Source organism: Tachypleus tridentatus, chromosome 8, assembly GCF_004210375.1.
Source record: "Tachypleus tridentatus isolate NWPU-2018 chromosome 8, ASM421037v1, whole genome shotgun sequence".
Taxonomy (NCBI): domain Eukaryota; kingdom Metazoa; phylum Arthropoda; class Merostomata; order Xiphosura; family Limulidae; genus Tachypleus; species Tachypleus tridentatus.
Genome location: NC_134832.1, coordinates 126,575,106 through 126,598,201, shown reverse-complemented (window position 1 = coordinate 126,598,201; position 23,096 = coordinate 126,575,106). Strand labels below are relative to the sequence as shown.

Here is a 23,096-nt window from a genome sequence, read left to right as displayed (position 1 = left end):
TAATTCACGCAACATTGTCGAAGTGTCAGTGTCGTGTAAAATAAAATGGTCCGGCATGGCCAGGTGGGTTAGGACTCGTAATCTGAGGGTCGCGGATTCGTATACCCACCAAACATGCTCGCCTTTTCAGCCGTGGGGGCGTTATAATGTGACGGTCAATCCCACTATTCGTTGGTAAAAGAGTATCCCAAGAATTGGCCGTGGGTGGTGATGACCAGCTGTCTTCCCTCTAGTCTTACACTGTTAAATTAGGCACAGCTAGCGCAGATAGCCCCCGAGTAGCTTTGTGCGAAATTCTAAAACAAAACAAAAGCAAAATAAAAATGTGCATGACAGAAATATTCCGTGACACAGTATTTGACCACCAGAGGGTTGCTCAATAATGTTAACTGCTATGCAAGAATCGATTTGTTTATTACCTATTTGTGAATCAAAGCCAAATCTAGCTATTACTGAGCTTGTAACCGTAACTGTTGTAGAACTCTGACATTAATTTTTGCCATACAGCAAAATTAACTCAGTGTAAGCTACAAGTGTGATAAATTTTGATCTGCTGCTGAGAGTATTGAAGATGACGTATCCAACTTCTTAATACCTGACCTGCCCTCTGGTGAAGAAACAGTGCATCCTAAAGTTATTTTTGTCTTGGATGTTTTTCCTTTGCTTATGATTCTCCTCATATCCTCCAGTGTTTGGCAACGCTTCAACAGTCTTACGCCAATTATGAATCACACTGAATATTGACATCCTGAAAACTGATATGTTTTTGTGTGTTTGCCACTTTTCCGAGGTATAGAAGCCTCAATAACAAACAAAACTAAATCTATATTTCCAAGCAAATTAGTAGTTAAGAAAGCGAGATTCTTTTTGAAAGGACCCGTTTTCTCTGTTGACAGGAACTTTGTGAGAAAATGTTTTTCCCTCGAGTGGTATATTATACAAATAGCATGCTAGTTATAAATAGCTGAGAATACAACATATTGAAGATGTTTCTTTTTATAAATAAATCAAAATATGAAAATAACTGATGAAAACAATAAAGTAAGGCTATGTATATACTGAGATATTGTTTTGATAGACAGTATTTATGAAGTATCAGGGTAGAAACTTCACTTTCTTACTAGAGTTCAATGTTTCTTTATCAGAAGAACAAAATCATGAACCATGAACTTCGCTCTGATGATAATAAAAATCTCTTCCATGGTAGCTCGCTGAGCATTCGTGGTGTTGATGCTTAGAAGCAAACGGACAGTTTTTGTATGTTTTTTAAATACTTGTATTCAATTATTTCGTTAATACTCGTTTCATTAACTACATTGGTTAAAATGTATAGTATACCTATTTATATTTATTGTTGTTAATGTTCTATTATCTATTTTTTTTTCATTTAAAAGATTATTATGCACCGTTAATTCAATACATGGATTTAGGACAAGCCTAAATTATCCAAGTTGGTAGAGCCACATAATATATTATTGAGATTAGGGTAAAACATATTGTTTACAGCGTGAATATCCACCTGATAATTACACGTTTTTCAATGCATAAACCTACCTAGATAGATATATTAAACCATATAATTAACTGCTGGGTTATTTTTAGTTCTTATAGAGATAGTTTGGTAATGCTATTTACTGTGGAGTATTAGTTCCAACAGTTAATTTTTTTACAGAAATAATCATAGTTTTTGACTACTTAGTATTGTATTTAGCATATATAATAGTACATACACCATTAACCTTCACAATCACATAATTTACAAAACTGGTTTTCGTAGAGGTAGCTTTCAGAAAGATTCACATTATTCCATTTATTAAAAACTCCCCACCATTCTGGCTGTATCATACTCTTACATCTAGTTTACAAGTACTATAGTCACCATTAAATCAACGTTGTGTATGTTCAAGCTGAACCGAATTCCTTTCACTGGACGAGGCTTAAAAATAATAAATGGTCAAATGCTCAAACTGAACCGAAATCTTTCTTCGAGACGAGATGAAAAAACAACAACGACAAAAGTTGGAAAATTTTTCAAAGTGAACCAAAGCCTTTGTTCCAGAAAAGACGTTAGAGAGTAATGATTGGAGAAAACATTTGTTATTCGACAATCGCAAACATGTTTTTTCAACATCAGTTTAGAACTCTACAGAATCGTTTATCATAATTAACAAGTAACGTGCGTGTTTAAATAACACTTGCCAAGATAATCGATTGCAACCCTATTTCAAGAAACTGTAGAATGTGTAGCCAACAGAGCACAACACTCGTCAAAAACGCAACGAATAAATCTTTTCTTTCATTCTTAAAATTTTGTTTTTGCTTTGCGTTATAATAAATACAAATAAAATTACACATTTCCATTAAGTTTAATCTAATTCTACACAAGTGTGAAAGAAAAATATAACTTAAAATGTGAATGAATAAAATATACTCTATTTGTTAAAATAAATCAAATTTTGTATGACAAATATTAAAATATGTAATACTTGCTACCTGGGAAACAATGTGTAACATTTTAATTTTTCTTTTTGTAGCCACCAGTCGTCCTGATTTCTATGTTGTTGTTGTTTCTTAATTCTAAAAGTAAAACTAGTTGAAAATTAATACTGTTGCCGGCGGGTTCACCAGAAAGAGGAGCCCTGACGTCATATTTTCTATTTGGTATTCAATCTTAAGATGACGTCATTAAATCAAGTGTGTGCTGTATGGTTAATGTAAATCCTGCTATTTAAACTTGTAAAAAAGTAAGACGTTTTGTGCGTTGGATATTTGGTAAAGAGTGTTAAAAAAGAATAATGGCTCACATTATATTTGCATTGATACAAAGCTGTTGACGTTAAACAAGGGGCTGGGAATAGTCAAGTGCTGAGTGGTTCATGTTTCGTGGTTTGATGCTACAAGAATACACACTGTATTTTCGGATCATACATGCTCCATGAAAGTAACGTCAAATCGAACAATATGGTCGGTGTGAAGTTGTTCAAGAGTTGACGGTAAATGAAGTTAACTTTATTCTAGTCTATCAGTTAAAATTAAGAACAGTTATGAGCACCTCTTTGTGTAGCTTTGCGCGTGACTTCTAAAACAAAGAAATTTTGTTTGGGAATTTCGCACAAAGCTACTCGAGGGCTATCTGTGCTAGCCGTCCCTAATTTAGCAGTGTAAGACTAGAGGGAAGGCAGCTAGTCATCACCACCCACCGCCAACTCTTGGGCTACTCTTTTACCAACGGGATTGACCGTAACATTATAACGCCCCCATGGCTGGGAGGACGAGCATGTTTAGCGGGACGCGGGCGCGAACCCGCGGATGACGAGTCGCACGCCTTACGCGCTAGGCCATGCCGGGCCGAACAAAGAAATACAAGTTACGTAGCTTGTTATTATTTGGATATACATGATTCTCATCAAAATTGGTTTTGTTCTTCTGTTGGGTCTGAGTCAGCATTGTCAGCGAGCGTGTCATCCGTGTAATCTAATGTCTCGTTGATTCGAATGTTTACCTCTCGCTTAAAGAGAGAACAAACAAGTGACGGTCTTGTACGTGAGAGGGTTTGGATCCCAACTTTCAGTGTGTTTAATTGAAAAGGTATAAAAACAGGTTGCCAGTTACTGTGTCAATAATGGAGCTTAAAGCGTTCAAGATAGTTTTATTTAAATAACCTTTCCTTTGCTGGGTTTGAGAATTAAAAGAAGAATCTAACTGTGTGACTTAAACTGTTTAACCTTCAGAAGACTGAGTGTACAGCTTGTCGACAACAAAACATTCTCCTGTTACACTCCAACGAAAAGTTCATTATATCTAGAAATATCGTAACTTACCAGCCTCGAGAAAAATTAGTAAAACTAAGAATCTAACTTTTCCACGTATTCAGCGATTAACAACGTTTTTCATATTCTGTCTGGATTGTGTGAAACCACGAATGTAAATTTCGCACACATAGGTATACCAGCCTGTGTAAAAACACAAATTATGAGGCAAAGTATGCACGAACCCATCGTATTTATTTTACACGAATAGTAACGTGACATTCCGGGTTTTTCTATTTCTACTGTAAGATAAGCTAAGTCATTGGCTTGATAAAGCCAGACAAAAACCTGTCCGTCAGCATTGAAGTGGCTAGGCCTAAAGTATGGTTATTTTTACTGTAATTGGTTTAATATCTAATCTGCGGATTTATCATAATCACAAATCTGTTCGATTGAACAGACTTGCACTGGACGTTGACGGACATGCAGAAAACTGCTTCTAAAGCACGTTATAAAAATTGCCTTGAGCAATGGAACTATTTGAATGTCATTAAAAATAAAAAAATTAAATAGTTGTAAGAGCTGATCAGCAACAATGATATAATATCACGAATCAGAAGAGCTGACGTCAAGAAGTATAACAGACGACCGAAATGGAAAGAGACCTGTTAATGACCTAACCGGTCGCTTTCACCATATATGGATCATCAGTGTTAAAATATTAGATAACTCTAGTAGAAAACCCAGTTGCCAACCTGCGAGGTTCAAGTATTTGCTGATATGATGCTATTAACAGGTTCTCCCTCTCCTCCGGGTCAGCATGTCGGTAAACAGACAAATCAAACAAAGCCTAATACACTTTAGTGAAGTAGTTTTGAGGGACACTAGTTCAGTGTGAAGGTAGGACATTTTAAGACATACGTACGTCCTTGAGACTCAATTCCGAGAAAATAAAAGAAATATTCTAAGCTCAGACACCTAAAAACGGTTTACCCAAGAACTGCGTTTAATGCTGTAGTTAATATATAGCGTTTTGTTTAATGTTATACTTAATATTTAGTTACACTCAAGAACTGCACTCAAAGCTGTAGTTAATACATAGTGTTTCATTTAATATTATACTTGATATTTAGTTACACTCAAGAACTACATTAAATGACATAGGTGGTATTCAGTTACTTATTTTATGTTATACCTATTAATTAGTTACTGTGTGTGTTTTTCTTATAGCAAAGCCACATTGGGCTGAGCCCACCGAGGGGAATCGAACCTCTGAATTTAGCGTTGGAAATCCGTAGACATACCGCTGTACTAGCGGGGGGCTAATTAGTTACCTGTGTCATGCTTTAGTTAACACCCAGTTATATGTTTACTACTGTAGTTAACACACAATTACATGTTCCATGTTATACTTGATATTTAATTATCTATTATATTCCATATTCAACACTGAGGTGTATGTTGAATGCTGTAGTTAATACAGTTACATATTTCATGTTATATGTAATAGTCAGTTATATATTAAATGCTATAATTAACACTCATACCATCTCAACACTCAATTACATGCTTAATGTTATAGTTGATACTCACTATGTACATGTTCAGGACTGTGGGTTTAAATAGCAGTCATCATTCCCGAAGTCCTTTAGAGGTGTGAAGCGTGGGTAACCTATCGTTGACACCTTACGTAAGTGTATTGAGAAGTACCATCTTAATAATATTCACGTCAAATCAGAAGGTTGTCGTACAAAGGTTATTGTCTTCGATTAAGCAAGTGGTAATGCCATTGAATCAATAGTTCTCAAACACTACCTCAGAAAGCTTGGACTCTGTGTGAGAATGCTTAATTGCTGTTTCTCGAAACGAGTTCTCCACTCCCAACTCTTTCATGGCCAGAGAAAACGCAAAATGTTATTCGACACTCTGAAGAAATATTTTAAGAAAATAGGCATCGACAGCGAGAACTGGCCACTGACCACCGTCTACGACCAGTAGCGCTGCAACCCATTTCGAATCAAAGCATTGTGCACACGAAACAAAAAAAAAAAAAAAAAAAAAGGAAATACATCTAAATACAGCTAAATACACTGACTACCAATACTTTTGTGGAATGATTTGTCGCTCAAGGTTCGCATTTCTAAGCCACCTGAAGACTCACCAACGGGACGTAGTGGAGATCAACGTCGAATCAAACGATCGCCAATAAATGAACTCAAATACATATTTAAACCTATACTGGAAAACACACTTTTAATACTTACCTTCTATTAATACATAGTTACTTGTTTAATACTATACTCAATACACAATTACATGTTTAATGCTATACTCAGTACACAATTATATGTTTAATGTTATACTCAATACACAATTACACGTTTAATGCTATACTCAATATACAGTTACATGTTTAATGTTATACACAATTACACGTTTAATGCTATACTCAATATACAGTTACATGTTTAATGTTATACACAATTACACGTTTAATGCTATACTCAATATACAGTTACACGTTTAATGCTATACTCAATATACAGTTACATGTTTAATGTTATACTCAATACACAATTACACGTTTAATGCTATACTCAATATACAGTTACACGTTTAATGCTATACTCAATATACAGTTACATGTTTAATGTTATACTCAATACACAATTACACGTTTAATGCTATACTCAATATACAGTTACATGTTTAATGCTATACTCAATACACAATTACATGCTTTCCTAAGAAAACTGCTGATTTTCAAAGCCCAGTTTTAGAATACACTTTTCACACGAGCTACAATGATTTTTACAACGTTAACTCAATATAACGTAGAACAGATATATATGAGATTGTTTAATGTGAAATAATTCTTGTCCTTAAATAGAAATCAGAAGAATGTTCCTTCTAAAAGATGTTTCGTTTCTTCGTTACATGAAAACTGTATACAAGATACTTAGTGGTGACGAATCTGGTACCGTTTCACCATTTCTCTGTGATCTCTATACAATCCATATGATATATGCTAACTAGTTAATTGCGTATCAAAAATGGGTAGTGGAAACTGTAATGTGTACATAATAAATAATTTACATTATGTCATATAATTAGTAATTTTGATAACCGTGGTGAATATAAAGTAATTTCTAGCTATTTCAGCTTTAGGAAATACTTTAATATTATACGTATTTTCCAGATTTATAAAGCCTTATCCAATATTTTCTAAATTATATGTAAAATATTATTTAATTTTTCATATTAAGAAATACAACAGACAAATTAATATACGGCCAGAGAATCATACAGCAGATAACATGCCATGATACAATATTACCGATTTAATGGTAAGAAGTCTTCACTCAAAGACCCCAGATGACATGTTATAATACAGTAATTTTATATTTTTTGTAGTAAGACATTCTCACCCAAAGACCTCTGATAACAGGGCATAATACAACAATTCTATATTTTTATAGCATGTCATTCCCATCCAGAGACTTCAAAATGCATGGCATAATATAATATATATTTTTACAATAAAATATTTTCAAGGAAAGAACTCAGAAGACATGACATAATAGAAAAAATCTGTTTTTATAGTAATACATTCTCATTCAAAATTCTTAGGTATAACAGAATAATTTTGTTTTGTTTAGTCAGACAGTTTTAGACCAGGTAATACACCAAAATACTGTAATTCTGTTTTTAGAGTAAGATGCCCCCCAGTGGCACAACGGCATATCTGCGGACTCATTGTTTGTTTTGTTTGTTTGTTTTGGAATTTCGCACAAAGCTACTCGAGGGCTATCTGTGCTAGCCGTCCCTAATTTAGTAGTGTAAGACTAGAGGGAAGGCAGCTAGTCATCACCACCCACCGCCAACTCTTGGGTTACTCTTTACCAACGAATAGTGGGATTGACCGTCACATTATACACCCCCACGGCTGGGAGGGCGAGCATGTTTAGCGCGACACGGGCGCGAACCCGCGACCCTTAGATTACGAGTCGCACGCCTGACGCGCTTGGCCATGCCAGGCCCCCCTGCGGACTCATACCGCGAGAAACAGGGTTTCGATTCCCGTGATGGGCAGAGCACAGATAGCCCAGTGTGTAGCTTTATGTTTAATATCAATCAATCAATCATTTATGGTAAAGTATCCTCAAAAGAAACTTAAACCACACAAGCTAGAGCGAGCAGAGTTCGAAACATTAGTAACATTTATTTCTAGTTTATACAAACAACTGTTTCAACAACAGCTCCATATCAGACGTTCCCAAACTTTTCCAACCCATAATCTACCTAAGTGGCCAAAATATTTTCTTTGATCCGCACTTGTTTAGAAAACGAGAGTTTGTGACCCAATATATTCCATCAAAGTTTAGTACTGCTTTCATATTTTGTTTCGTTTGTTCAAAAACATGTAGGGCTATCATTTAATAACTTATTTTGTAAATAAAAATATGTTTAAGTTTTATTGTAACTTATTTTGCGACCGACTCTCACACTCCTTGCGACTCATCAGTGAATTATGGCCCAGATTACTGTAAACTCGGTAATGTGTTTTTTACAGAGAAAAAAAAACAGAAAAACAGATATAAGCGAAAAATTTAGGTTTTTGAAATATTTTGACGATGGTTAAGACATGATTATAAAATAATTCTAAAAGTATTCTATTAACACGTGCACACACAAAAAAAAAAAACTAGTGGGAGTTTAGCACTGCACAATTTTCTCTCCCATTTAACAAAAAATAACATTTATTTTGTCCAAACAGGTCCAGAAAAGTAAAAATAATCATAAAGATGTTATAATTAACATTCGACGAGTGTCGTAGAAGTCATAGCAATTGTTGATAACCTTTTAATTTATTGTTATATTAAAGAAGCCAAATCAACAACATAAATGTAAGAACCACCTTAATTAATGCTTTCATTGTTCAAGTTTAAAAGGAGGCGGTTACGGATCCACTCTATTATCAAGTTGCTATAACAACAAGATATGTCTATGGTATTAAAATAACGACCTGCACGTCATGTTAGAAATCTGCATAAAATCTTTTTTAATACGATCTTAATCGTGTGTTGGAGTCCAGTAAATAAAGATTTTCTCTTATTCACGTGCCATAAATTATCTTCGAGACACACGACACTGTCTGACGAATGCCAACAATCGCCAAATATGCATTAATAATTTGAATACCAAACTTGCGAACAAAAGACTCATAAAACAAATAATTTAAAATTGAACATGACGTTAAAAATGCTAGTTTAACAATAATTAGATACGTTCGTCATAAGTAATAATCTACGAGTTTTAATTATCAAATGTCATTAAGTTACTAGATGTAAACAACTCTGTATGATCCTTCTTGATGACAAGAAACCCATTTGAAATAAAAATGTACCTCAGTACGTCTGGTATGGGTATTACCACTTTTACTAATAATGCACAGAACAACGTTTCGACCTTCCTAGGTCATCTACAGAAATAACAAAGAGAGAGTTTGCTACTGACCATTACTGGACACATGTCTTAGGGTCGAGAGTATAACGGGTACATTTAGCTGCAACGCTCCTTACAATCCCTCGTTTATAAGACATGTGTCCGGCAACGGTCAGTTGCAAACTCTCTCTTGTTAACCAGGCTCGGCATGGCCAGGTGGGTAAAGGCGTTCGACTCGTAATCCGAGAGTTCGAATCCCGATCGCACCAAACATGTTCGCCCTTTCAGCCGTGGGGGCATTATAATGTGACGGTCAATCCCATTATTCGTTGGTGAAAAAGAGTATCCCAAGAGTTGGCGGTGGGTGGTGATGACTAGCTGCCTTCCCTCTAGCCTCATACTGCAAAATTAGGGACGGCTAACGCAGATAGTCCTCGTGTGTCTTTGCGTGAAATTCAGAACAAAAACAAACAAACTCTTTGTTAACCTGAAGATGACCTAGGAAGGTCAAAACATTATTCTCTGCTTTATTAGTAAAAGTGTTAATACCCATACCAGTTGTTCTCAGATACATATTTTGTACAATAGAAGTCGTATTGCATCTTATGACGAATCTTTCTAGGCTTAGTAACATTTTTATTCCTAGATATCTTATTGCTATAAAGATTCAAAATTTCATACTGATATTTTTATTCAACTCTACGTTCTGATTACCTTATATAGTAGAAAGAGTTTAAAACAAATTGTTTCATATTTTCTGTTTTCTATTATAAATAACTTTCTTAATCACACAACAAATTATGTTAAGTACAGGCATAATCGTTTTAAAATACCGTCTTGACCAAAATGTTTGCACACCATTCTATATTCATATTATTGTCTGCTTGTATGAAGTAGTTATTCAGTAAATGCTCGAGTAGTAAAAGAGAGGCAGAATATGATCGAACAAACATGCACGAATTGTTATTCTGATATGCGTGAGTTACTTTGAGCATTTATTTGTCAAATACACATGCACACCTGTTTTGTTTAAAATAGTGTTTTGGAAGGTGTTTGACGCTTGGTGTTAAGTTATGCCTTGTTATGTACCAGAAATGTTAGGGTGTTAAATTTTTCAACTATCCGGAAATGGTGTGAAGTAAAAGGATAAAAAGTTGGTTACCTCCAACGTACTGTATCCAGGATCCATTGGACTACAGGAAACCTTGATCCAGGAAAGCCTTCTGGTAGATTCCGAAAAACTAATGCCCAAGATGACCGTGTTTTGATTAGGTTACACGTCATCGTCGAAAAAAGTCTTGCAATATTTCACGAAAGGAATGGCATGAACACATTCTTTCCAGGGTATTCAGAAGAACAGTAAACAGAAAAAATGGACAAACAAGGTTATTTTACAAGAAAAACTATCTGCAAACTGATATTAGCCAGAATTCACCACCGTGACAATGTTTCTTGGGAAGACAACATGCCAACTTAGATTTAGTTGGCATTCTTTTAGATAAGTTCTGTTTCCAGCTTATTAAAGCTGTTGTAGGATTCGTGTTCGTCGTTTTCCTGGAAAACAGATGAAGAAAGACAGTCTTTATCACAAGAAATACACAGAGGATGGTGCAGTACATGCTTTGGCAGCTATTCATCGTTTTGGGGAACTTGCTCTTCCTATCCTCCAGGAAGATGCCAATAGTGCACTTATTGTACAGGATTATCTCGACCAGAAGGACGTTACAAGAATGCCATGGCCAGCAAAACCTTTAGGTTGTAATACCATTGAGAACTGTTGGGTAGAACTGAGCTGGAAAATTGTTAACCACGACCCCAAAACAGCTACTGTAGCTGAGTTGCCGCGTCTTCTAGTGACATGGGATGAAATCACGATAGATTACGTCAATAACCTCATCGACAACATGCAGCATCGCCTTGCGGAAGTTATTGGAACACGATTAATGAATATTTAATATAAACTGATATAAGATTACAGACGCTACTTAAAATAATTTGGTGTTATCTGTTGTCATTATATACTTTTAGGCGAGGTTGTGGAGTGATAGGTAAATTACTGAATTATAGATTTTTTTGTTCAGGTGTTTGATAAAATTGTTTGCTGTACTACCAAATCGTTCATGATGTCAACAGCTTCTCTCTCATTATATAAATAGGCCCGGCATCACCAGGTGTTTAAGGTACTCGACTCTTAATCCGAAGGTCGCAGTTTCGAATCCCCGTCATACCAAACACGTTAGCCCCTTCAGCCGTGGGGTATAACGGTCAATCCCACTATTAGTTAGTAAAAGAACACCCAAAAGTTGGAGGTGGGTAGTGATGACTAGCTGCCTTTCCTCTAATCTTATACTGCTAAATTAGGGATGGCTAGATGTTCAGATATTTAATTTAACATGGCTTTCTCATTTTAACAGCGCTAAGTATATTTCTATTTCACCTTAATAATAATAATCTTATTTGTTACAAAATGTACACATATTGATTTTTTCGGCCAAGATTCAAGAAAATAAATTGTCAACATCTTTGTAAGGGAGAGAAAACTTTAAGGCCAACGTTCCATTTAGTCTCCTGGTGGGATAAAGTTAAGTTTACAGACTTCCAACACTAAAACCTGAGACTAAACTCACCGCAGTAGACACAGCAGACAGCCCAGTGCAGCTTTGCTGTAAGACAAATAAATTCAAACAAACATTTTAGGCAAACAATCTCACACCAGGCAACAATATTCAAAGCATGAAAGAGGAACAGTTGTCAATAAATATGTCGGCTTACAAGAGAAAATAATGTTCTAGCATGATAGTAAAGAGAATTATTAATAAAATCACACCAGAAACTACTCTCCAACCCATGACAGAAAAATAATTATAAATATATATATTTATTATTTCGCATACCAGAAAACAATGTCCATACCAATGCAGGAACAGAGTTATTAACGAAGACATTACCTCACAATATGCAACACTGGTTAAGCTATTACAGCCGAACAATTAACAAATATTGTCAGTTCACACAAGGTAAGAATATCTGAAACATAAAAGTTGAATTTTGTTTGTTTGTTTGGAATTAAGTACAAAGCTACACAACGGGCTATCTGTGCTTTGCCCATCACGGGTATCAAAATCTGGTTCTAGCATTTTAAGTCCGAAGACATACGTTTGTGCTCCTAGAAGGCAACAGTTGAATTACTTTTATATTTATAAGAGAGTTTTCCATCTGGAGTCTTGAAGTTTGAAATTTTTTTCTAATTAAATGGCTGAACCCAGTGCGAAATCTCCAAATAGTTTAACTGGATCAATAGTCATACAGACGAGTCCTGTTTGGCAACAAAATATAATTTTTACCAGATGAAGCCGATACCAAATGAAAGAAACTTTTACTGTCTTGCTAGCAAAGGTACTTTGCACTAAGTTCGGATACTATGGTCATTACAAATTTTGATAGCTCGTATTCAGTAGATGGCAAATAACGCATGCATACTATCCAGTCTTCCCACTGAGTCCAACGACATAAACACCTTTGCTAATTATTAATAAACGTGTCACCTCAAATAATGCAACAATATCTTAATTATCTTAGCCGAAGATTTATCAATAAACCTATCAAAGTACAACAGACACAAGCTAGACAGCCAAACAATTGATATACAAAATATCAGTTCTCATTGACCAACACCCATCGGGAGTTATTGGTTTTGGATTAAAAGCACAAAATTCCGCAATGAGCTATCTGCGTTTCATTCACCGCAGGAATCAAAATTTAGCTTTATTAACCCTCAAGCTTATCGTTGAGCTATAAGAAAGGTTATTAAAGTATTTTTGATAAAATCTGATGCATTGGTCTTGTTTCTTTTTATCTTACATTTTATCTTCTTACTCTGATTTGAAAACCAGTAAAATCTACAATTAACATCTGCGATTAAAAAATCTATCCAGCGTTTTTTCTTCTACATCTGAATTACATCGCTTTCGTTAACTGTTACATTTGTAGTTTGCGCAAATTTTGGACATTACGACCCCAAGCCCGACAGGCTAACCATTTACTCAATAAGGAGACTGTAAAATGTTTATTACATGGCGGGTTTTTACTTTTCTTGTGCTAGGATTCGTCATACGGTAAGATTGTGCAAGTACAAGTACTCTGCTTAAGTTTCTGCAAAATTTCACACAAAACTGTACTTAATTATGAGTTGACAGACGAGAGAAAAAGCTGCCAAATGCGTTTCTGTGACAAAAGGACATGAACCACTAACCCTCGAATTCAAAGTTTGGATACGTTACAACTTGACCACTCTCACACTTACCTGCTTTAATAAACTAAACAATATTGTTTATTCGATAAATGTTTTAGGAATAAGCAGAATGTCTTATTTACTCTATATAAGCAGAGTTTTTCGCTTAGCTGGTGTCTTGACGTCATAACCTATTGAGGGAAATAAGCTGAAACTATATAGAATCTAAAGTGAATATTCTAACGACTGAACGTAAATATACAACCAAAAAATCATTTGAAATTCAATAGCTGTTTCAATGTTTATAACGTGAAGCTGACGACGAATGAAAGTGACACTTATTGCCACGCGTATAAACTTATACAGCGAATGATGAACACGCGCGCCATCTTCGTGAAGCAGACGAAATAAATGTTACGAGAGGCGCGAATACATTTAATTGGTAATCACAGAATATATGCAAAAATAATCTCTAGATCCATTAGAATAAAGTGGAGCACGTGCGTTAAAAATTAAAGGATATACTTACCATTAATGCATGATCCAAGTTCGTATATTTTTCCATCTCTTTGTTTATCCACACTTATAACGCTCTCTGGTGTGGAATAGGAATCTTCAGGGGTTAGAAGGCATAAAGCACGGGCTTCGTCAAACATAAATGATCTACAACGAAAATCCTCGTGTTCGACACAGGCTTCTCGACAGCGCTCCCTGGTCGTAGATGAAATAGACAGATAAACATGCAAGTGGACGAGCATCCAACGCTTTTGTTCATGAAAAACGCACTGGCTCGGTTCTGTAAGTAAAAAACACAAAATAATTTGCTATACACAACAAACTACAAAGACAAAGGGACAGACGGACATGTGTTTTATGTTCAGCTGTTTCTTTACCTGAAATACACTGATTTTCTATATAATCTGCGTCTTTAAATGACATTTTAAAAGCTTCTGGCGCAGTTCGTCGATCGTGCATACTGAGGATACAGTTCCTGGTAGCAAACTCGTAGATGGCCGAACGACATACAAAACTCTTCTCAATCGAGCAAGCTTCAATGCAGCGATCTTCAGACCCAATGTCAGGCACAACTTTGTCTTCTTGTTTAACGAATCGGATTCCAGGAACGACGTCAAATGCCCAGTGACGTTTACACTTGAGACCTGCAGAGAAAGAAACGGATAGTGTTATAAATATAAGGCTAATCCTGCCTTTCTTATGGATCTCTGAAGATGAAATAATACGTCTTACTCAGAGCCAGACAAAGATAAGTACAATGCTTGGATTAACAAAAAAATGTGGTTATTTAAGGATTAACGCAATACCAGCTACAGTTACGAACAGAATAAAATCTGTATTGATTTGTTTGTTTTGAAGTTTCGCGTAAAGCTACACGATCTGAGCTAGCCGTCCCTAATTTAGCAGTGTTAGACTAGAAGAAAGGCAGCTAGTCATCGCCACCCAACGCCAACTCTTGGACTACTATTTTACCAATAAATAGTGGAGTTGACTGTGACTTTATAACGCTCCCACGGCTGAAAAGGACGAATATGTTTGATGTGAGGGAGATTTGAACCGGCAACCTTCAGATTATGAGTCGAGTGCCATAACCAGCTGCCCATGCTGGGCCACGGAAAACGAAAAAAGCAATTTGAACCCATAAAGCAATTCCCAATGTGTTAAGTCATTAAAGTGTGAAATACTATACTCAAGAATGTTGCAACTAAATATCCAATCAGGATCACGCTACCTAATCCTGGAGATGGATTTCTGACTTCTCTATCTCGGAAGTTCCCTGTTGCAATATGAATGTTTGCAGACTTATGCTAGAAACCAGGGTTCGATACCCTTTGTGGGTAGAGCAGAGATAACTTTTCGTGCATAAATCAAACAAACAAACACATTAGGAATTACCGTAATGTTGCTTTAACTAATTGTACTAATCTTCTCCACCTATGTTTCATGATTGTACATCTTTTATTTATATTTTAGGTTAAGGTTTCTATAAATAATCTGAGCTTATTTCTTCACTTAATTAAAAAAGCTGAATGCCATATAATATAAAAAGAGCATACTAATAAAACATAATGAAATATAATTTAAAAATTAAAATTAAAATTAAAAGGAAATGGAGGTAAAATACACTTAAAATGTATATAATGTTAAAGATGAATAAAAACAGTGCATGCTCGGTATTTAAACATGTTATAACTGTAAATCATGGTGTAATAATAAATTATGGTTTTGAACCATGTAGTATAAGAGTAAATGCTCAATGTAAACGTTCATGGTATAAAGGTAATCATGATATTTAACCATATGGTAAAAAGTAAATCATGGTACCACGTGATATAAGAGTAAATGATCGGTGTGTAAAAACTTGGTATAACGGTAAATGTTTAGTATGTAAGAATATGGTATGACAATAAATAATGGTATTTGACAACGTAACAGAAAAGTAAATTCTCGGTGTGTAAATACATAATAAAAAAAACAAGTAACTGGTATAAATTTAGTCTGGTTTTGAATTTCGTGCAAAGTTACACGAAGACTATCTGCGCTAGCCGTCCCTAATTTAGCAGTGTAAGACTAGAGGGAAGACAGCTAGTCATCACCACCCACCGCCAACTCTTAGGCTACTCTTTTACCAACGAATAGTGGGATTGACCGTCACATTATAACGCCTCCACGGCTAGAATGACGAGAATGCTTGGTGTGACATGGATTCAAACCCGCGACCTTCGAATTAGGAATCGAGGGCCCTAACCGCCTGGCCGTGCCGGGCCATCTATATTAAAGTCTACCACGGATAAAGAATATTTAAAGTTATCGTTTGAAATTAAAGGCGGAACATTGCACTGGTATTAACGGCAAACAAACGCTGTTTTGAAAACGAGGACTGACAAATACGGTTATGAAGGTTACAAATATTGGATTGATATCACGAGCAAGAAAAGTCGCACTAAAATTAATGGCTGATGAATATTGTCTTGTGTTATGGACAAGCAAATAATGTAACACCAAAAGAAACAACAAATACCTAACATGGAAAAGTAGCTCGTTAAATGCTCCCTCCATTTCAAACATATTATGTTGGAGATACGTCACTGATGACTTTTAACTTTTCCATAACAATGTTTATATACGCCAAGATTTTGTAAAATACCCAAATTTTCAATTATAAACTTTGGGTGTTAGATGTAAGATTTGTTTATGTTTACTTAACAGCCAAGCCATATTGGGCTAGCTTCTGTGTCCACTACGGGGAATCTAACCTCTATATTTCAGTGTTGTAAGTCCATAAACTTACCGCTGGTCTCCAAATAAGTGATAAAATATTTGTTTGTTTGTTTGTTTGGGAATTTCGCACAAAGCTACTCGAGGGCTATCTGTGCAAGCCGTCACTAATTTAGCAGTGTAAGACTAGAGGGAAGGCAGCTAGTCATCACCACCCACCGCCAACTCTTGGGCTACTCTTTACCAGCGAATAGTGGGATTGACCGTCACATTATACACCCCCACGGCTGGGAGGGCGAGCATGTTTAGCGCGACGCGGGTGCGAAGCCGCGACCCTCGGATTACAAGTCGCACGCCTTACGCGCTAGGCCATCCCGGGCCATGTGATAAAATAAAATAAGAACTCGGATTTTCTGTTTTGATTTGTTTGTTCTTGAATTTCGCGCAAAGCTAATCGAGGGCTATCTGCACTAGCCGTCCGTCACCAAGCGTGTTAAGGCGTTCCACTCGTAATCCGAGGGTGGCGGGTTCGAATCCCGGTCGCACCAAACATGCCCGCCCTTTCAGCCGTGGGGGCGTTATAATGTGACGGTCAATCCCACTATTCGTTGGTAAAAGAATAGCCCAAGAGTGGGCGGTGGGTGGTGATGACTATCTGCCTTCCCTCTAGTCTTACACTGCTAAATTAAGGACGGCTGGCGCAGATAGCCCTCGAGTAGCTTTGCACGAAATTCAAAACAAACAATATAGATAGAATATTGTGAATTAACTTTTTTCTGAGGTTTTAACGCCGATGACGGAATTTGAAACAATCCCAAAATGGTCTTAATTAAAGATTTTTTTTTTTGTATTGGTATTTTCATATTTCCAACAAACAAACGACATACCGACATTAAAGCTGACAGCTGACGAGCAAGTGCCACACTGATATTAGAAAACAGTATTTTGTTTACTGACAACAACACACGTCTCTTGAAGATCTGTAAGTTTTTTAAAGTGAATACGTAATAATAGGTTCTCCTGGTATTGCACTACACTGATGTCAAACTTGAGCTTCGTTGGAAGTTTCTTTTAATATTATTAGGGCTACTACCACTTTATCCCCTACAGTTGGTGTACCTGCAACTATTGTAAATTGTCTCAGATAAAATATGCATTTTAGCAAAATGTTTGATATCAAAGAAATACCGTTAACACTTATATAAAGTTTTCTAAACAAACTCTTTATAAGTTACTCACATTTATTTTCGTTTTATTACAACGCATACAAACTAAACAATAATACAATTTGCATAAAAATAGCCACAACAATGAGAAGACAAGCTATAGGTACCTGACAGGCATATCTTCCTATGATAACTTCCAGCTTGGTAATATTTTAGCAGGGGCCGGATGACCAAGTGTTCTTCTTTGGTTAATATACAAGTTTGGTTGAGATGATCTAAAAAGTAGCCTTTACAATCGTTGTTATGATAACAGAGACTGTAGCACTGGGTGGAATCAGTCTGGGGGAGAGCTACGAAATCGTCTGATCCTGTGTACACACTCGTTCCTAGTGTGACAGACGAGGTTCGAACGAAGGTCGCCCTTCCTCGGGCACAGATAGCTAGAAGTATTAAACACAAAACAAACTTGCAGGTCTTGGTTTTGGCTCAGAAATATAGTGATATAGTAGGTCATTAAAATCAACTTAAGTAATATTACGGTAATTTATAATGTGTTTGTTTAAAGTTAAGCAACAAGCTACACAGCGGGCTATCTGTGATCCGCCCATCACAGGTATCGAAACCTGGTTTCCAGAGTTGTAAATCTGTAGACATACTGCTGTGCTACTGGAGGCCAAAACAAAAGGGAAACTGATACAAAACTGAAGTGTTTTAAGGTTTATTTCCTCTCATCTTCTGCTGTCATTATTTGAACTAATCTTTATTTTCAATACCCAAGTAGTTTGATGTACACTAGAGGCCCGGCATGGCCAGGTGGGTTAAGGCGTTCGACTCGCAATCTGAGGGTCGCGGATTCGAATTTCCGTCGCACAAATATGCTCGCCCTTTCAGCCGTTGGGGCGTTATAATGTGACAGTCAATCCCACTATTCGTTGGTAAAAGAGTAGCCCAAGAGTTGGAGGTGGATGGTGATGACTAGCTGCCTTCCCTCTAGTCTTACACTGCTAGATTAGGGACGGCTAACACAGATAACCCTGGTGTAGCTTTGCGCGAACTTCAAAACAATGTACACTAGATAACATGCTTAAGCAAAATAATATAGACGAACTAAGAATACTTAATTAATATAAGAGACACTAGTTCACCATGCCTGTGCATTATAACACATACTAGTTTAGAACATTTTAGCAATATAATATACATCATCCTAGAGTTCTTCTGAAAATACAACTTAAACTAACTCACAGGTAATTTAAGTAAGATAATGTACGTCAGTTCACACTGTTTAACAAAAGTATTGGATTCCATTATAATCTAGACAGATGCAAACTTTGTTATGAAAAAATATACAGAAGGAGCACAAATACAAAATGTGTTTATATAACAGGACTGGTGGGAAGCAATATAGCCACCATCATGATGTAACTTTTCCTGATCTGAGTTTTGGAATTAACTGTGGACTACTACTTAATATACTTTGTTATATTTTTAATGTACTGTCCTACAGATATAAATTTATATTTGATATTAACTTTATCTGTCGCGTTGTTGTTGTTGTCTTAGTGCACAACGGGCTGTATGCATTCTGTCCATTTCAGAGAATTTGACCCTGAATTTTAGCGTTTTAAGTATGTAAACGTACCTATGACCCACCGAGGACCCTAGTTTAGATAAATTGTGAATGAAGTTACATAAGTATGATATGTATATATAAATTAAAGATTGACGTCATGATTAATATTGATTCACTCTATAGAATTACTAATGGGGTCAGTTCGTTGGCCTCACCATTTTGTAAAAGGTATCTGTTTGACTTTTTTACGCACTGAATTGTTTTGGAGTCAATGGCGTTGTTTCTTACAGGTTTCTAATAATACATTAGCTGTAGAAAAACAAAATTAAACAGAAATATCATCTCTACTCCACTTAAGCTCACTAATTAGTGCTCGAGTCTCCTTTGTAGTTTACCCAGTGATATAATCAATTTTTTACACTAGGTATTGTAAAAGGAAATAATCATAAAATTACTCAGAATGATATAATATGTGGACTCATCAACAGTGACCTGCATAAAAGAAATCGGCGGTTTGAGGGTTAAACAATAGATTAATTGAACGCTGCTTGTTGCTTGAAACATACAAATTAGGTAGAATACGTTGACACTTGAACATAAGACCTTAAATATATTGTTAATCGGTTGTCAGCAATTCAGTTCATTGTTTAATATTACAAGTTTATCCTCAGCTGATGTGTTTTTTTCTAGTGTTTATAATTGGTATATATTATGTATAAATACATTCACTGTCATTACTCACCACTATTAACGTAGGCAGGCATTCCATTCCATAAGAAAACCAGTATCAGAATTCCACGGCACAGAACTGAGACTAAAAAATAAAAATAAAACATTGACTGACACCATACTTATTCAGATATAAAGTGTGATTGGTGGTTCCGAATAATGAAACAAATAATGTCCAGGGAGCGCTGTAAAACAATGCTTTTCATTATTTATACAGGAAGTTGCGTTAAGGTATTTATTAATGAACTATTGTTGTTTGTTTTAATGAATATTTAGTACCGTGTATATATATAAATGAGGCGCATCATTCTAATCTGGATGTATCTCATTATTTATAAGCATAAGAAAAAAAAACACACATATATATATATAAAAGCGGTCCGCCATAGACACGTAGTTAGGGCGTTTGAAATTCAACCTGAGAACCACTGGTTCGAATCTCCATCCCACCGAACATGTTTGCCCTTTCAGCCGTGGGAGTGTTATGATGTTTCAGTCAATCCCACTATTTGTTGGAAACAGAGTAGCTCAAGAGTTAGCGGTGGATGGTGAAGCCTAGCTGCCTTCCTTCTAATTTTCAACTGCTGTGTAGCTGTGTGCGAAATTCAAAATAACCCAGTTCTATGAATATTATAAACTAATATCGTGGTTCGTGATACACTCTTCTCAGTTTTTGAAAATCCTTAACTGACTAGATAAGGAACCAAAACAAATACAAAAGCTATGTAGGTTTGACTGCTGAACTTGAAAAATAGAAACAAACAAAGTGATCATACCACGTGAGTTGGTTAATGACTGTCAGATTTTTATATATACCAGGATTCTTTGCAATAGGTTCCTGTGACTTGTTGGCATTGGATTCGAGCAATAAACGGGCAACACATAATGCACTTGTTTTAAAACAATATATATCCAAAGCATGTCAAACTTATGTACAAAGACTAGTTGCACTGTTCGATACCACAGTTGTATCAAGAAATTTAAATAATTAACTCATTTTCATCAAAGACCACACAGTCTGGTTTTGTTACTTTAAAACACTCTTGACAAGACGAATTGTCATTTTTGATCTCTGTTGTTACAATACAAACTTTGAAATTCACTTTAGAGCTAAACAAATTATCACGCAGTCTATCTTTACTTTCACGAATTTAAGTTTCTGTACCCGCGCGTATTTATAACACGCGATAGAAGAATCTAAGACTGTTTAGCCCTCTAGTAGCAACAATATTACATATACAGAGAAAAATTTAGAAGTTTCGAGTAAGATGACGTCAACAATATTACAGAAGCTTCTATATTTTTTGAATTTCACTTGAAGGTTATCCGCGATAGCCATCCCTAAGTTAAGAGTGTAAGACTAGAGAGAAAGCAACTAATTCATCACCACCCACTAGAGCTACTCTTTTACCAACGAATAGTGAAATTGACCGTAACATAATAACGCCCCCACGGCACGTTTGAATTTAAACCCGCGACCAACAGATTACAAGTCGAGCGCCCTAACCACCTGGTTATGTCGGGCTATCAAAAAAGCCTAGTATACCAATTAAACAGTATAAACAAGGTACGATTCGTATAGAGTTACGTAACGAAACTTGTAAAATTATCGCTTTTAAAGTAATGAACTTTAACATTTTTGTTACTAACATTCAATAATCATTAAATGAACAAAATAATAACTTTTGTACTAAATAGTCTTGTATACTCAACAGATTACATAGCATACTGAGCTGTCTAGACTTTACTTAGAGAATAAAATTCCTACATCACTGACTTTCTAACTTCGTCTGTCGAATAAAGTCTCAGCATTTATCGTTACACATTTCCTTTAGTTAACTTTCAAATTATACTTCCGTAACTATTATATAATACAGTAAAATTTTATAATTGGAAGTTCTGGTTCTATTTGTTTTACCAGCAAGGAAAGCAGCAAAGTAGAGATTTTATTTTTCATGTAAAGTTGAGACAGACAACTTAGCTTGCAATGTGATCATTAGCCAATCAACTTTCTTGTTTGGTTTCTTTTTTTCAAGCTCAGTAGTCAGCTCTATATATCTATTTTAATTTGTAACAAATATATTTCTTTATATTTGTTTGTTTACTTTTTATAAGATGGTGTACGTGGGTTACTAGGTTACAGACTGTATTCTATAGCTTTATATATTTTACATGTAATAATAAAATAGGTTGTCAAATACCGTAAAGACTGTCTTATTATCAAATGATGATAAAATTATATGTACTGTTAGAAGTAGTTAGACACTACACCTATTGAAGAAAGATGGTGATGAACGAAAATAAGAAATCTTGCTTTTGGTTATTCCTCAGTTTTCGAAGTTCAGACGCTCTAGATAGCTGAAAAGCGGCATATATAGCGAAGAAAGAGCGACTGTGTCAGTTAGCTCTTCATATCTACCTTCTAATGATTTGTAGAGAAGAAAATTCGGATGACTTTTGCGTTGCTTTAATAGAGGCGTCCGTGTCATCTCTATATAGAAAGTGCTAACACATTCTCCGATACGCTTTCCGATTGCTGTGTGGTAAACTCGAGTCTTAAAATTATAACGCTAAAGTTTTGGCTACGATACCATTCTGATTTATAACGTAGTGAAGCAACATTAATATAATGAATTCGATGAATTAAACTGCATAAGCATCCATCCTAGGAAAAAAATATGGTGATTTGATGTTTCACACACACACATACACATATTTATATATATACATGTGAATGTTAAGTCATCTTGAAATAAAATAACCATTCTTCCATTTTTTTTTGATCGATATAAATGTAACATTACTTTCTGTTGTTTATTTCATGTCCATGTTATCACTTTGCAGGTATGGAGGTTCATTAGGCCCATAGAAATTTTTAGTTTTGTATTTTAGTTTATGCGATTTTCAGTGGGCATGTTTGTGTTTTTTACCATTTCTTCGCTCTCGAAGATGGATCTTCACCAAACCTG

The 23,096-nt window shown here is 35.6% G+C and overlaps 1 protein-coding gene across 2 annotated transcripts in view; it reads right to left on the bottom strand.

Annotated features, from left to right (window-relative positions):
* LOC143223442 (uncharacterized) overlaps positions 1 to 23,096 on the bottom strand; it is a 54,634-nt gene that overhangs the window by 19,828 nt on the left and 11,710 nt on the right. Inside the window, exons 2-5 of one of the 2 annotated variants that reach the window (XM_076451434.1) lie at positions 20,141 to 20,212; positions 17,993 to 18,265; positions 14,319 to 14,585; positions 13,955 to 14,221 (exon numbers count right to left, since the gene is read on the bottom strand). In XM_076451434.1, the coding sequence (XP_076307549.1) occupies positions 13,955 to 14,221; positions 14,319 to 14,585; positions 17,993 to 18,265; positions 20,141 to 20,212 (879 nt within the window). The remainder of the gene's footprint in view (positions 1 to 13,954; positions 14,222 to 14,318; positions 14,586 to 17,992; positions 18,266 to 20,140; positions 20,213 to 23,096) is intronic. The other variant, XM_076451435.1, reaches the window with a different exon arrangement.